Source organism: Acanthaster planci, linkage group LG06, assembly GCF_054643075.1.
Source record: "Acanthaster planci isolate LZ-2023a linkage group LG06, COTS_SCS, whole genome shotgun sequence".
Classification (NCBI taxonomy): domain Eukaryota; kingdom Metazoa; phylum Echinodermata; class Asteroidea; order Valvatida; family Acanthasteridae; genus Acanthaster; species Acanthaster planci.
In genome coordinates, this window is record NC_141782.1 from 21747395 (window position 1) to 21763426 (window position 16032).

The 16032-nt window shown below is 41.8% G+C and overlaps 2 protein-coding genes across 7 annotated transcripts in view; one reads left to right on the forward strand and one right to left on the reverse strand.

Moving 5' to 3' along the window:
- Nucleotides 1-16032, forward strand: part of LOC110980059 (protein phosphatase 1 regulatory subunit 16A-like) — a 67477-nt gene that overhangs the window by 19040 nt on the left and 32405 nt on the right. The window lies entirely within an intron of this gene.
- LOC147798950 (uncharacterized) lies at nt 7007-15495 on the reverse strand. Of its 4 annotated transcripts, none has more exons than XM_087137884.1 (4): nt 11807-12782; nt 10682-10846; nt 10207-10295; nt 7007-9702 (listed from the first exon to the last, which is right to left on the reverse strand). In XM_087137884.1, the coding sequence occupies exons 1-4, from the start codon at nt 11847-11849 to the stop codon at nt 8038-8040; spliced, it is 1962 nt and encodes a 653-aa protein (XP_086994010.1). In that variant the 5' UTR covers nt 11850-12782; the 3' UTR covers nt 7007-8037. The 4 variants fall into 4 exon arrangements, with proteins under 4 accessions (XP_086994010.1, XP_086994009.1, XP_086994012.1 ...); XM_087137883.1 differs by having other exon boundaries at nt 7007-9705; nt 11807-12780; XM_087137886.1 differs by lacking the exons at nt 10682-10846; nt 11807-12782 and adding an exon at nt 14485-15495.

The following is a 16032-nucleotide window of genomic DNA, read 5'->3' on the forward strand; positions in this document are numbered from 1 at the left end:
AGTAAAATACATTGTACATTTTGCATATACCGGTACTTTTCATCCCGTTTGCATACATCTACATGTACTTTAAACAGATCGAGTCTTATTCTTTTCTGTTACATTAATTCGAGATCTTCTGCTCCTTGACTCTGTCAGTTTTAGAGTCCACGGATATATGTATGGTACTTGTACAATGTACATGTACATGAAGTCTGACATGCCGGTACATGTACAGAAAGGCATAACTTTCTGAGCGTAGGGATTGCCAGAAAACCCAAAACATGTTTGTACATAAATGAATCAGCAGTGGCTGAGCAATTTAACTACCAGTATTTTCAACTTCTTTGCATCAGTGATGAGAATTTCTGGATGCTTGATCAAGTGTATCGTCACATTTACATGTACATGTACACGTACCACCAGATCTCATAAACGGGCATTAACCCTCCTATGCAAAGATGCATTCTTGACACAGTATTCCTATCAGTCAAAATCACTCAAGTGACATGATATGTCTATGTACTGTAGAAGGAAAAGTAAAAATACCTGTACCATAATACACAGGTGTCATATACATGTAGTTTGTAAAGTTAATGTGCTGGTACACATTACGTAAAAAAAGGGGGGTCTCGTAAAGTTAATGTGCTGGTACACATTACGTAAAAAAAAAGGGGTAAAACCATGATCTTCCTTCTACCATTTCATTAGCTAACAAGAATGCTATTGGAATGCACAGGCTATTAGACATGTTAGATCCATCAATCGCATGTACATGTACACATGCTTGTACCAAGACCCAGCAAAGAAGATTTTTGCTCTTGGATAAGAAGTAATAAGCTGCAGCAGGAATAGCAACGTACATGTACATGCCTGTTAAATGTATCTCATTGGTGATTAGCAGAGAGCAGTACAAAGGATGAAACCTGCTTGTACATGTACATGAATTTACTGGAAAAATTATTTTATTAGACTGAACAAATTCTGGCTCCTGAAGTACTGGTATCTGCCGATGTTTTCTCTGCTGAGTCGTTGTTATTTCATGAATACTGATGTTTCCAGTGTGTGTTATGACGTGCGTTAATTAAGCTGTTCATTGATTTGTGGTTACGATGGCAACCAAGGATTTCTTACTTTCCACAGTGTGACATGTAACAGTTGTTTCTTAATGAGTTTTGAGAGACACATGTAGCATTTTCTTTTTCAGCCCCATGGATGCACATGTGCACTTTATGCAGGGAGCCAGCTTGGTAGTCAACTAGTGGATTCCTCTGTGGCCTGGGTTCAATTCCCGGCCCAGTCCATGTATAGATTGGGTTTTTAAGTCCCTACTTTACCTCATGGTCATGGCTATGGGTTTGTTCTGTGGGGTTTTCCTCCTGCCTCTAGAACTGCAACTGCTTCTCTTGGTCTCTTCTGATTTCTACGGGGTTCCTTGGGGCGTGCAAGCTACCCTTGGTCTCATTACCAGAAATGCCAAATTATAATAATATAACAAGACTGTCAATATGAACATGTACATGTACGGTGGCTTGAAAAAAAGTTGGTTTCTTGAAATCTCTGACATGTACATGTACCTGTACACGATCAGTTATTAATTGTTTGGGCCCATGTGTCACACATTGTAAAAGATAGCATGACCAAAGAATATTTGCAGGAAACTGATTGTTATGAGAATAAATACCAAACAGACCAGTTACTTGGTGAGATATGAACAAATGCTTCAGGTACATGTACATACACGTACATGTACATACATGTACATGTATTGGCCAATAAAGCATGCCACTCGCTGCCTCGCATACATGCACATGGATGATATTACCTCGTACAAGCATCACACATTAAGCACAACATGTCCATGCAGCTACATGTACATGTATGTGCCAAACGTGTATGCACATGTACAAAGTACATGTACATGTGTGCTTGTCTTTGGGAAAAAATCTTTCATGCAAATGATGTGCTAAACAGAAGTTGCGTTTTTATAAAACTGCCCCCTGAAATTGTGATCATGTTCCTACCCTGCTGCTGGTTATTGATAAAGTCATCGAATCAGTGGACAGTCCCAGACTAATGGAAATTGGTAACAAAATCCAGAGTTCATCATTCAAGAAGATGTGCTTAAATGTCTAGGCTTGAGGGCACGCAGTATCCCTGACCAGTAATAAGCTGATCTGCCCAGGTCTATTCACAGCATCCACCCATCAGTAACTGAAGATAAAAAGTAAATATGTACCCACTAACTCAAAGACAAGTTGGGTCATCCCAGTGAGATTGCTTCTTGTCTATTGATCGAGGGGAGAGGCTTCTCAGTTACGGTACGTTGGGGTACCGGTATGTAATTGAATTAAGGCAACTTGTTATATTCAGAACAGAAGGTTAATTGCATTATGCGGCTCACGATGTTCAAGGCAGCGATTTTTAAGGATGTGGGTGGTGGGTGGGTACATCCCAAATTGTTAAGTGACATTTTAGGAATTTTTTGTTTCAATCGTTAGTCACTGTAACCATCGACATTACACGTATTTTTGTACTTCCGAGACTCCAAAAATTATGGAGAGACTACCCTGATAACTTTCACAACTCTGGTGATTTTTCTTTTATAGATGGACAATGAACGTCATTTTGTTGACGTCTGTGTACATGAACGTAAAGCAGTGTTGACAGACACAAGACTGTACGGAGACTGTTCTGACTCACTTCCCCATGGTTTTGCTCAGTAACCGGTTCGTGTATTCCCCCAGAGTTTGAACTTTACCATATCCAGCAATGGCAACAGGTCATGCACACCGCCTAAGTAGTGATTTCATATTTTTCAAAGGGTATGACCCCAATTTTTCATACACTGTATGGTGTGTAAAATATAGTACATGTAGGTTACCTGGTGTGTGTACATGTGCATGCAATCGTTTACACGGTAATGGGGGTATTGAAGAATTGATGTTATCAAAAACAAATTCAGAATTACATTAGTGAACCGTGAAATTAGATCTGAAGTTACCCGGTATGAACAGCAGATGATGCATGAGTCATTGAAGGCGAGAGACTAGAGTTGCTGTATTTAAAATGTACTTTTGAAGTTAGAACCAAAAATAGGAGAAATGGGAGACAGGATGAAATGGAGTAGAATGAAGCAACAACACACAGCACACAAAGACATACAGGTATACTAAATATAATACCTAAGCAATTATGACAGTACATCTTATGTACATACGGACAAAAACCACTGATGTGGAAGCAGATAGGGATACATGTACATGTAATTGTCTCTGGAACTGGCAAGCTGACCACATGTCTGAGTTGTGCTGAAAGAACAAATCAGTCAATTCCAAGCAGATCTACTCTACGTGTAAAGCAGAAAGTGACATATTATTGTCTCATGTACATACACATGAACGCGTGAATGGCATGTAGCATTGCAGGGACTTGGTGTCGCAAGTCATCTTCTGCTACAGGTATAACACAAAGCAATATTGCAGACAGACAGACAGACAGGTAGCCTGCCCGACAGACAGACAGCCTGACAGCCCTTCCAACAGACAGACATCATTGACAGGTACTAGTACAGTACTTGCTGTGCTCTCTTTAAGGAGGTACAACTCATCCCTTGCACCTCTTTCTTGTCACCGTGCTGTCTGCCCCTCCCTCCCCATTAGACAAACCATTAAGAGCTCACATATCACCTGTCGTACGGCATTATTCTTGGGGGGTACAACTTATGCCAGATGCATAATGCTCAGTCATGCCATTGTGAAAGGTTCATTTCTCTATAGATACTCATGCCATACAAGTGCTACTTCCTGTTGACAGTGTTCCTTGGGCTCTGGTTTCAGTCTTATCCAAACCTGGCCAATTCTAACCCTGGTACCTGCCTGATCTAACTGCGCTTTGTGCTGAAGAAGCAAATGTCTTTGAGGAAGAGCCAATGTTGCAATGTCATACGTCGAGTGTCAAATGCCGTTGCAGACTCCAGAGTTTCTGTAAAACTCAATTTTAATTTCATAGCTTTTTATTTTATCTACTGGTACATGTACAGTGGATGAACAGCAAGTGTCCCACCCTGTCAGTGGTATGCTTCATACACTAGTACCTGCACATTGTACATGTGTACAGGTGCATGGTGCTCTACATGTACATGTAAGGCACCTCACTGTGCTGGTACATGTACATGTAGCGGTACATGTACTGGTACATCATGGGACCTTTTTAATAGCTCCATGATTACATGCAGGTACTCAGCTGCAGGTGGCAATAAAGACACATCCAAGGGAGATGGTTACAGGTGCTTGTTGATTCCATCCATAGGTGCACATGTTATGCTAGACTTGAATCAAGTCTGACACGTATTGCTCTTCCCTAGTGAGCCATCCCTTCACATACACAGTGCACGGTCGCTGGCATAACTTCTTATAAGTTGTCCTCATTGGATAGCTTCCCCGCGATTTCCTGCATCAGCTTCAAAGATTGTACATGTACAACATGTGTCATCAGTTAGTAAGTCCAACTTGATGGATAAGCCAATCAGACTCCCCCAACAGTGATATGTACAGTACGGCCCGAAATTAAGAGACATCCACGCGAGGGATCCACGCGTGGAGAGGGAATCCCACGCGTGTGTCAGTTAAGTTTCGGCGACTTAAAAAAAAATCCCACGCGAGGCGTTGATACTTTCCACGCGTGGGAAGGAAATAGTCGTCCGCACAAAAAAAGTAGTTCTTGGCACATTTCCACCCGTGGCTCCACGCGGGCTGTCCACATTCCTCTGTGTGGTTCACGCAAGTCCTACCTTGTGTACCAACAGTTTTGAAATACCTCAAACTAAAAATGCAAACAACACACCGAGAAATGCGGCAACCTCAAACCATGGAGGTGTGATTCTACCTCCATGCTCAAACAAAAACGGCGGCAACCTCAATCAAAAAAGGTTATCCTAAGTCTGGAATTTTTATGGCAAAGCCTGGAGAAGGCACGTACATGTAAAATAGCTGTCCAAACGGTTTTTTTTACTTCAAAGACGAAGACCTGTTTAAGTTTTGCCGCATTCGATGAACTTGAGTCTCCAGCAGTTTTACGTGAATACGATTGGAATTTACAGAGTTTGATTGGTTTGCGTGACGGTGTCGAGGTACCAAAAATCGGATGGTGCCATCAGGGTCACAGTACCCATAAATGTACACATGTAACAGTGCAACGAACACCGTTGAAATCGCCGCAGTTGTACCTAGGCACATGTAGTAACAATCCGAGAAAAAAACTGTTTGGAAGTCAATGGCTCCTGATGGGAGAAAAATCTAGGCGCCATGCAGCAATTTTACGAAGGTTTGGTAATCACCTGCGCTGAATATTCATGAACGCACGTGCACACCATGTAGTATAAATACAGTGTTTACATCGTCCATGCTGTTGCCCGGCACATGCAGCCACAAAATGAGCATGTACATGATCACCGATGAGGTCAATCCACAAAATCAGTCTTCACGTTGCAGCAAAAAATGAAGCCCTAGCCGTGGTTTATAAAACGGCCCTGGTGTCCGTATACAGTACATCAACATCGTATGTTTTGATCGGGAACCAACCAACACGTGCGTGTGATCGCAAAACGTGTACTGTACAGCGCACACGCGTAAGCTTCAAATTTACGATGCGACTTGCGCTGCTATTTCTACCTTTCCAGAACGAATTTTGAGTGCATTATTATTTTTTATTTTTAAGCATACTCAAAATGGTGCAAGTACATTTTGTATGTAGTTTGTAAGCTATTTTAAGTCGCAAATGGCAACTGTATGGTGAAAATATGATAGCAATCGCAAAAATTTGGTGGCATTTGCGACTGATTTAGGCACTATTTAAAGCTGCTTAAGCACCCGATCTGAGAAAACAGATGAACGGGAATTTGAGGCATCTTGTATTCACTGGGAAGGTACCGAATCAGAGAACTGGGTTACTGCGCGGCGACAACGTTCATTCGATCAACAACGAGTTGCCGCCGTGAAAATGCCGTATTTAAGTCAGTCGTGATTCGAAAAGCTCGCGTTTCAACTTTGGATTGTATACGTATCATAAGGCAAGATCAATCGATCGATAAATCCGTAGCATATGACACTAGGGAGACAATGGTTCCTTTAAGAGTCATCCCAGAAAACTCACATTGTGAATACAGCGTGTAGTTTTTCTGGAAACTTAACCACAGCGGTACATTTTTGTATTAATATTCATCAGCGCTGTCATTTATGATATATTGTTAGTTATTTTGAGTCCAGGCGTCTTTTAAGAAAAAACGAACACACAAGGTTCATTGAAGGTCGGATCATTAACATTTTTCTTTGGAATCAATGCACTCTTTTGGGGAGAAAGAATGTGGAGTTTTTGCAATGGTCGGGTAACACAGATTTAAATGAAAAAACTGTAACCTGAATACCTAAACATTGGAAAGTGTAGTGAGGATGGGATGTCAGATATCGTTAATGAAGAAACAATGACGTGCATCTTTCCCATTGGATTGCACCATCGTTTGGGGCGGGAATCGCTAGGCAGAACGCCAGTGGTTTGTTTTTGTGTGTGTGTGATCTCCTAGACCTGGAGAGGATCGTCGGATAAAAATTTAGTTTAAATAAGCCTTTGCATCTTAAAGTTTAAAGGGTTACAGAAATTCAAAACATTTAATTCACACGATACTGTGTGATACAGTAGAAATACTTCGCGCGAACTGAATGTTTTCAACTTCTGTATTCCCTTTAAATATCCACGCAAGGGAAACGCGAGGAGTGGTCACTTTGGGAGGAATGCGTAATAAAACGTAAATGCCCACGCGAGGAAACCGCGAGGAGTTACACGTACACAGCAGCAATTCCGACACATGCAGTACGTGTACTTTACAGGCCTATTACAGGTTAAACAAAGCTGACCTCTTCGGACACGCATTAGAAAACGCCCTGTTTACAAAGAGAATTCTTGGGTAAGGGGATAAGTCTTAAATTACCACATCAAACACACTGTTTAAATTAAAACATCAAACACGCTATTTTTCAAATTCAAGTTGTTTTTGTTTCAACAATCACAATTACAAAAATTCATAACCATACAATTTAAACAAATACATGTGTCAGTGATCATCAACTGTATCACAATGTTTTCGTGCATAACAAGCTGCAACAAGCTTAAGCATACAAATATGGGTTTAGAGACAAACTTCTCCTGAAGTAATTTGAACGTGTTGTCTGCCTAGATGATTGTCAGAGTTGTGGTACTGATTGCGCAAATCCTGGGTAGAGATAAATGGTCCATAATAAGGAGTTGAAAATTATCCTCGTCAGAAAATCAGTCGTACGTTGGGGCTTGTTTAGTTTTGTTTTTATATGTTGCTGATCGTTAAGAACAAGTTGGCTATAATTCAACTGCATGTACATGCAAACTTAACAATTACAATCAAATGAAAGTGAATATCGCCAAGTTACACAAAAATTGAACATTAAACATCTGTTGTCAAGAATTTGACTCTACTGGTGGGTGGGATGAAAAAGGCTTTGCTCAAGAATGAGATTCAAGTACTAACCGGACAAAGAGCACAATATGTGACCTGTCACCACAACATGAGCTGAAAGTCGGAATTTTCAAAAATTGAGATATTGGTATTTTTGAGTTCAGCAGAAAAAGAGCTCTCCGGTGGCATTTACATTGAACACTTTGGGTTGAAGTATAAGGTGACAATGTGACATTATTTTGGCAGCTTTGCGTCTTTGTTCCCGACATTTTTTCAACATTTCAGACCAGGCATGCATAATGCGACTGTCAACAATGCAGTGAAAATGACATTTTTTACTCTATGATCCTGCGAAATATTTGGAATTAAATAGGAGACGGATTAGTCTTTCCAAATAATACAAAATCCCCAAATTAACCTCCACTTCAATATGATTTTGAACCTTTGAAATAGGAAAGAGCGGTTTGCGACTTTGCGCTCATTTTTTCGTGACGGGTCACATATAGTCGCTTTACGACAAACTACAATAAAGACAAGATCTTGACCACAGTCATGCGATTTACTGTCTAAGTTTAAACTTCATTGTTCAGTCGCCTGCGCTTGCGCAAGATTTCGCGTCCATTGGTGTCAATTGCTCTTTTACAGTTACGCCATTCCATCTCCTGCAGACATTGTGGAACCTGAATAACGCGGAAAAAGTGGCGGCGCACCGCGTCCAATTTATCCTGGTCTAACTGACCCACTTCGCCACGCTTTGGTTTTCCGCACCTATTCGATGCAAGATCATCTTCATCAAAAAATCTTCGTGCCAGCCGGACAGCGAAGTTCACGCTCGACGAGCTTGCTCGTTGCATGCGTACCAACTCTTCAATCGGAAATTCGTCATCAGTCGCATCTGTGCTTGGAGATGGAAATGAATCGAGATCTAGAGTTGATACTGTGTCGAGTTTAATCGCTGGGTTAATTTGAATGAGCATTTTTTCAATGATAGTGAATTTTGCCATTATTTCTTTCCTCATATCCCTCTGTTCCCGTTGAAGTTCTTTGAGGAAGCTAACTACTTTGTCATCTTCAAATATCAGAGGGATTATTTTCTCCAGCGCTTCAACTTCATTGTCTTCTCCACTGTGGTCTTGGGTGTCTGTGCTATTGGAATCGTTTATTTTTTCTGTATGGATCTTGTCGCCATTGTCAACCCCCGAAATGTCAGTTGCGTAATCTCCCTCAGAACCGTCTTCATCTTCCTCGTCAGTCGTGTTTGTTTCATCCGCATCGTACCGATCTAAGACCATATCGCTTGTGTCATCTTGATCAGTGCTGTCTGTCATGTCACCGTCAATCTTGTCTCTATCGTCCGTCACAAACTGATAAACGTCCGTTAAACCATCTCGATCAGTATCGTCAGAATCATATGGAGTTTCTACTTCAATATCGCCCGCGGTTTCTTCGTCTTTGTCGCCCAATGATTCTTCGTCAGTGTCGCATTCAGTTTCTTTGCTGTTGTCGCGCGCAGTTTCTTGGCTGTTGTCGCGCACAGTTTCTTCGTTGTTGTCGCACGCGGTTTCTTCGTCGTCAGACTCACCTTTGGTTTCTTCATCCTTGTCACCCGCAGTTTCTTCTACGTTGTCGCGCCCAGTTTCTTCTACGGTGTCGCGCGCAGTTTCTTTGCCAATTTCGCGCCCAGTTTCTTTGCCATTGTCGCGCGCAGTTTCTTTGCCAATTTCACGCCCAGTTTCTTCTACGTTGTCGCGCCCAGTTTCTTTGCCATTGTCGCGCGCAGTTTCTTTGACAATTTCACGCCTAGTTTCTTTGCCAATTTCACGCCCAGTTTCTTCTACGTTGTCGCGCCCAGTTTCTTTGCCATTGTCGCGCGCAGTTTCTTTGACAATTTCACGCCCAGTTTCTTTGCCAATTTCACGCCCAGTTTCTTCTACGTTGTCGCGCCCAGTTTCTTTGCCATTGTCGCGCGCAGTTTCTTTGCCAATTTCACGCCCAGTTTCTTTGCCAATTTCACGCCCAGTTTCTTTGCCAATTTCACGCCCAGTTTCTTCTACGTTGTCGCGTCCAGTTTCTTGGCCGTTGTCGCGTGCAGTTTCTTCGTCTTTGTCCCCTGTCGTGTCTTCATCGTCGTGGCCCTCTGCTTCTTCGCCATTGTCGTTTGTGTGTTGGCCCTGTCCCCGAAACAGTATACGAGCCTGTTCCTGTGGTTTCTTCTTTGTGGTAGTGCCGCCTTGTTTCTGCTGAAACAAGTAAGTTAGGAGTCGCCAAGTAACAAAAGTGGACTAAGATTTATTCTCTAGGAAATTTTCCATTTGTAAACAAAAAATCGTGACTAGCACGTGACGCTGGCCACGAGCTTCATGTTGGAGCGCAAAAGCGTGACATTTAAGGTTTGGTTAAATAACAGGATAAACAAAAAGGATGAAGACCCTGAAATCAGCTAAGAGTCTGGTATCCCCCCTCCGGCTGCGTTTAAGTCAGAACACAGGCGTTCTGGCTTGCACAGTCAAACGTTATCGAGACCCCAGAATTCATGGAGCTGTCAAACTGACATCAAAAGCGAGGCCACCAGAGCCAACTCCCCTGTGATCACTCGATACCAGCCTTTTTCTTTCTCCAAATATTCAGAGAGGTTCCGGATGTTGTAGAAGCCGGATAGTATAAATCTGTGGTTCCACGGGATTTTTCCTGATCGGGTGCTCGGAGGGAGTAATCTAGCAAATCATCAGACTAAAATTCACCTGTTCCATTTTCTCATGCTTTGGTTTCTTGACTTTCGTAGATTTGTCCAAAAGGGCTCTGTCATACTCGTTCAAAATTGTGCGGTCATCTACAGTAAGACAAATCAAAGTTGGGCCAGTTATGAAACAAATAGCCGAATTTCTGTTCTTCTTTAGTGTACATGTACACACCTCCGTCAATGTAATAACTTTGGTGTCACCTTAACAGTGCTTTAATATTTCTAGTTCATTGTTATGAACGAGGAGTTCCATTAACTGGGCGACGATTGCCTTCCCCTGCGCAGGTAGGCAGAGTTCCGAAATTGAACCAGAACCAGGCTGCTCAATTCAGATAAAACTGACTCGCTTGAGTATTATTTAATCCCAACACAACTTTCTCTTATGAAATGGAATTGTATTATTGGTTTTGTATATTATACATATTGCAACGTTTATTTGCTTGTCTAAATTGATTTCATTCATTATAGGAGTTTACCTGACATACAGAGGACCTTTGCTGATAGTCGTTCTCCAGACCACCTTACATGTACTGTGGATCCAGCAGTTATTTCATTATGTGGACCACAAAACTCCACCGCTAGTGTTTTGACAATGGCAGTTTTGTTATCCACGTCAAATAAAACTAAGCTTTCTCGTGGCACTATAAATTAAAGGAAAAACGTAAATTAAACAAAATGTGCACCCTTATCTTTCTCAGTTAAGCTGATGTGAAGAATGTGTGTTCAAATGAAGTCCGATATTACGGCCTACTTTAGTGGCATCCAGAAATCAGACGCGCACTTGTTCCTGTACGTGGCGTACCGTGCTTCAGCAAATAACCATCAAACTTTATACATGAACATGTATATACATCTATCTTTAAAAAGTTAAACCATGAATACCTCCATTCATAATTTGAACTACGTTTAAAGTCAATCAGAATATTGTTTTATATTGAACGTACATTGCATTTATCGTGCCCATTCTAAAACCTACGAGGCCGTGTACTCCCCACGGCCACGCCTAGTCCACGGGCTGCCCACGCGCTGCCCACGCGTGGCATAAGCCCCTGCTAGCGTAGCTATAAATATAGACCCATGCTTACAGTACATGTAGGTTAGGCTTATGACATCTGTATGCATAGTGAATGTGTAGCCTCCGTGCGTAGCGTTATTATGTAGGGCGTATATGTTAGTACTTGGGCAGTGCAGTACTTATGCATAGGCTAGTGCAAGAAATTGCTCTGTACTCGCATGACACACATTGAAGCAAATACTCACTTAGTCGTAAGTTGAGTGCAGGTGACAATTTTGAATTCATACTGTCTTGGCCCAAGTGAGGACCAATGAATTTCCCACCTTGTCTCAATTTGTCCGAGTTTCATGGCACTGGTCTATGCTCTCGCCATCAGAACAGGCGTACACTGTATGCGCATTATCGTAGAGCGGCATATGTGGGTGTGGCACTGCATTGGATGTTAGACGGGCCCTAAAGATACAGGCTTGCATTGTTTTTATCATGTTCTTAAGTTCGCATATTATGAGGTCAGATAGTTTTGAAGTATTGCTTGACTGGGTAATCACTTTCTACTCATGATAATTACATTTTATTCAGTACATACCTTTCAAACGCTGTCTCAAGGTGCTCATTTGAATTGTTGCCATTTTGCAGCCGCGATGCGCGAGAGGCAGGGAGGGCAGTACAGGTCATAGACTGGCAACCGGTCCAAAAGATAAGTGTCGGGGCCGTCTGAGGCTTTGCAGGATCAGTGTGGGTGATATTGATGAAATTTGGCGCAAGTGGTAGAAAGTAGAACATGGCCCTCCAATTTGCAAATAAACCTTAGTACCCGGATGCACGCCCTTGCCTTGCTATGACTTTTGGGATTACTTTTTCCAAATGGGAAATGTACGATCGGCATTTATCTGGGGTGACGCGTGTCCGCCAGAATTCCTTGATACCATTTACAAGGTGCATTTGGTTCTCTGGTTTGACTTTTCTTCTCAAAAAGTGTTTGAGCTCCGCCCAAAGGTTTTCAATGGGGTTCATGTCCGGTGATTCAGGGGGTGTCTTCCACCAGTTAATGCCAAGATTTTCCATTTCTTGCCGTGCCCTGTTGCTCGTATGTTTGGGGTCGTTGTCCTGCTGTAACCGGTATCCATCAGGAAAGACACGTGTTGCAAATGGGTGAAGTGTATCGCGTAAAATTTCGGTAGCGTAGAACTCACCATTCATTATACCTGAAAAAATGAGCAGGTCTGTTCGGCCACGCTTTGAAATTCCACCCCATACGTGTACTTTGCATGGATGTTTTGGTCTTGCTCGTAGTGTTCGTTCTTGGCCTTTCCTCCTGAAAGATCGTTTTAGATGTCGTTGAAGTTCAATAGAACATTCATCAGTCCAGATAACGTCGTCAAAGGTTTCTCCATTGGTCAGACACTCCTGAGCAAACTGCAGTCGCTTCGGCCTGTTTGCCTGTCGAATTAGTTGGCAATACCTCGTCCCCGATCTTTCCCAGCCGAGACGTTGCCGAACTCGTTTGACTGCAGACAGGGACAGCATAATGCCAGTTTCGTTTAAAATAGTGGTCTGCAGGTCGGTAGCATTAAGCTCGTTGTTTTCATTCAGGCTGTTATCTATTAGGTTCTCGATTTCCGCTGTGCATTTGGTTCTTCGGCCTGTCCGCCGCCTGTCGACAAGGCTTTTGTCCCGTCTCAACTTACGAATAAAGCCACGGATTCCGCTGATGGAGGCAGTTACATCATTCTCGCGTAAACACGCTTGGATGTCTTGAACGGATTTTCCAGCAGCGTTTAAGAGTGCAATTTTTTGTCTCGCAAACCTCCCAAAACGAGCCATACTACAACTTAAAGTGACAAGACCACGGGTGAAAAGACGATTAATACTCGCGTTTATAATTAATTTGCGACTGAAAATAGCCTGTACAGTTGTCTTATCGCCAAAATCGTAGTGCAATGTGTATTCCGCGCGTGGATTTCGCAAGGGACTTTTTTTGTACTTGTCTTAAATAATTTGCTTCCTGCCATGCCCTGATGCATGTATTGTTTTAACCATCGGTTTTCCGCGTGTACCCTCTCTATATAGCTTAGGGTAGGCATTAAAGATCACAGTGGGAGGAAACAATTGCGTATGCCACGCCTGGCTAGCTCGTACGGCTTTTCGATGTGCAATTAGTTTATTTGGAGGTGCACAATGAACGTAATGTATTCACTAAAAAAACTCTATTAAATTCGTACTTGTGAGCGGAGGGTAATATGGTTTACCAGACATTAATTTTTTTTGTTTTATCTTTTTGAAGACACATATAAATTGTTCAGGTCATTTGCCGATGTTGAAGTTTGGCACAAACAAGTGTGTGCCTGATTTCTGGCTGACACAAGAAAGTAGGCCCAAATATCAGACTGGATTTTAACACAAAGTGTTCTTTTAAAGTTTCAAAGAAAGATTAGGTTTTTTTACAATGGGGATTGAAAAACTGCCAATTTCCAAACACAAGCAGTGATGTTTTGTGATCCAAACAAAACGAATAAACAAAACGAAATAGCTGCTGGATCCACAGTACATGACGTCCGGGGAGCGACTGTCGGGAAAAGTTCTATGTAAGTCAGGTGAACTCCTAAAGAATGAAATGAATTTCAACATACATGTTGCAATATTTATAATATATAAAAGCAATAATACAAAGCCATTTCATAATAGAAAGTCATGTTTGGGTTAGATATTAAAGTTTTATCTGAATCGAAGAGCCTGGTTCTTGCTCAATTACAAAACTCTACATATCCGTGCAGGGGAAGGCAATCGTCTCCTAGAAGGGACTGAACGGTTTTCAGCTCAGTCTTGAACTCCGGACAAAATGGTATGTTGCTAATTCTCCTCACCCAATTAATGGAAATCCTAGTTGTTCGTATAATGAACTAGAAATAAGCACTGTTAAGATGACACTACGGTCACAGCTAGTAAAGTTACATTGACGGAGGTATGTTTACTGAGTTTAATCACTTCTTCGAAACGGACTCTTCTGTGGTTTGTCTTATCCTAGATGACTACACAAATTTGAATGAGTACGACAGAGCCCTCGTTTGGGACAATTCTACAAAGAATTCCAGGAACTGAAACATGAGAAATTAAACAGATGACTTTTTATTTGATGATGTTGCTGTCAACCCGACGTCATGTTAAAAGAATCGACTTTTCGCTCCCAGGCCTCTCATGTATTTATGTTTTCTGTTCTGATACAGTAACGTAAGATGCAAGTGATGAGTTTTCAAAATGTCTTACCTGGTCACTCCTGTCTCTAAGTGTTGCTTCAGCAGAAAGATGACAATACTAGGGCAAAGAAGAAACTTAGGGAATATGCAGGTAAACCAGTTCGGGAACAAAGTCATTCATAACGAAGAAACCATACATGTACGTGCATCTGTTGAAAAATCCGCGGACGACAATGACGAAAAATCGCGGTCGACATGTATGGAGAAAGGGCGGGTGACAACAGCGAGGGAACCTTGGGTGACACAGACGAAGAAACCACGTATGAAAATTAGTGTCTATTTACTTCCACCCAACATATACATGTATGTAAAAATGCAGTGAAGACAAATATTTATCTTTACAGGCATATATGCAAGACTAATCTTTTATGCCTTACAAATTGGTTCAGCTGCATGGAAATGACTGATGGCTCCGTGGAAATTGTAATTTTACGAACTGTTATACCGTTGATTTTTATGGTCCTGATTATTTGCAATTGGAAACTGTTTAAATCAACCAAGCAATCTGAATTTGAAAAGGTCTGATAATGGCTACTGATAATTGAATATCTCCCCTTAATACCGGTACCTAAGAAGCCTCAGTACAGAAGTGTCTCTTTGCAAACAGATCTGACTTTTCATGAGTGCCCGAAATGGTAAGATTTGTTTTGCCCATTTTTGTTGAAATTTATGCACATTAAACAACGTTTACGAGTTGCCGCTGAGTAACCCTCCTCGCGTTTTCCTCGCGTGGGCATTTACGTTTTAATACGCATTCATCCCAATGTGACCACTCTCCGCGCGTTTCCCTCGCGTGAATATGCAACATACATCATTACACGTGTAGTACGCATTAAAACCTTAAATTGCTGAAGCCTTAACATAATGAATATTAAAATAAACTTTGTACTCAACGAACCTTGCAGTCTTTCTAGCGATACTTGTGAATCTCCCACCCCACTCTCCGTTCCGTCAGTTACCAAGCACCTTACTGTTTCTGCTTTAACCTTAGTGTAGCACAATGATCAAAATCGTCAACTCAAATATCACCCTAGTGGCCATGGTAGACAAAACGGACATGCTTTGGTCATATGCTACGAACCAAGTCTGGATTTAGGAATAATCTATTGCTTGGTAAAACACAGGACCCGCGACAGAGAGGGGGCAGTGCACAAAACAAGAAAAATCATCGGAAGAAATCTCGTTTATTTCAATCAATGAACAGAGATTGCGCAGGGTGTTACCCCTCCTGGTTGTCGGGCTTGGTAAAATTTGTGATTTTAAGCATGTTAACCTTGCCACTAAATCTGTGCTTAAAGTGTGATGCAGCCTTTTTCTCCAGTTTATCATTTCTTACTCCGTCGAGTGAATCGAATCTGAAATGCTTTTTGTCGTTACCCCCCAACCTTTGTCTATAATTGGCAAACTCGCCCGAGATTTATAAAAAAAATTAAGATTGAGTATCAAGATGTATTTTTGCGTTGGGGAGATGTTAATTATATATATAACGGCTTTGCCCTTACCCAACCCAATGAAAATAGTTCGCGATACCCGCTGCTTCATTTGACTCGGACCGGCC

What these genes read in the sequence shown, in the direction of transcription:
- LOC147798950 (XM_087137883.1), bottom strand. Translation starts at nt 11,849, where the DNA reads ATGGCAACAATTCAAATGAGCACCTTGAGACAGCGTTTGAAAG. An exon ending in CTTGAGACAGCGTTTGAAAG is followed by an intron (nt 10,847 to 11,806) that starts GTATGTACTGAA and finishes TTTAATTTATAG; the next exon opens with TGCCACGAGAAAGCTTAGTT. An exon ending in AAAGGTCCTCTGTATGTCAG is followed by an intron (nt 10,296 to 10,681) that starts GTAAACTCCTAT and finishes GTCTTACTGTAG; the next exon opens with ATGACCGCACAATTTTGAAC.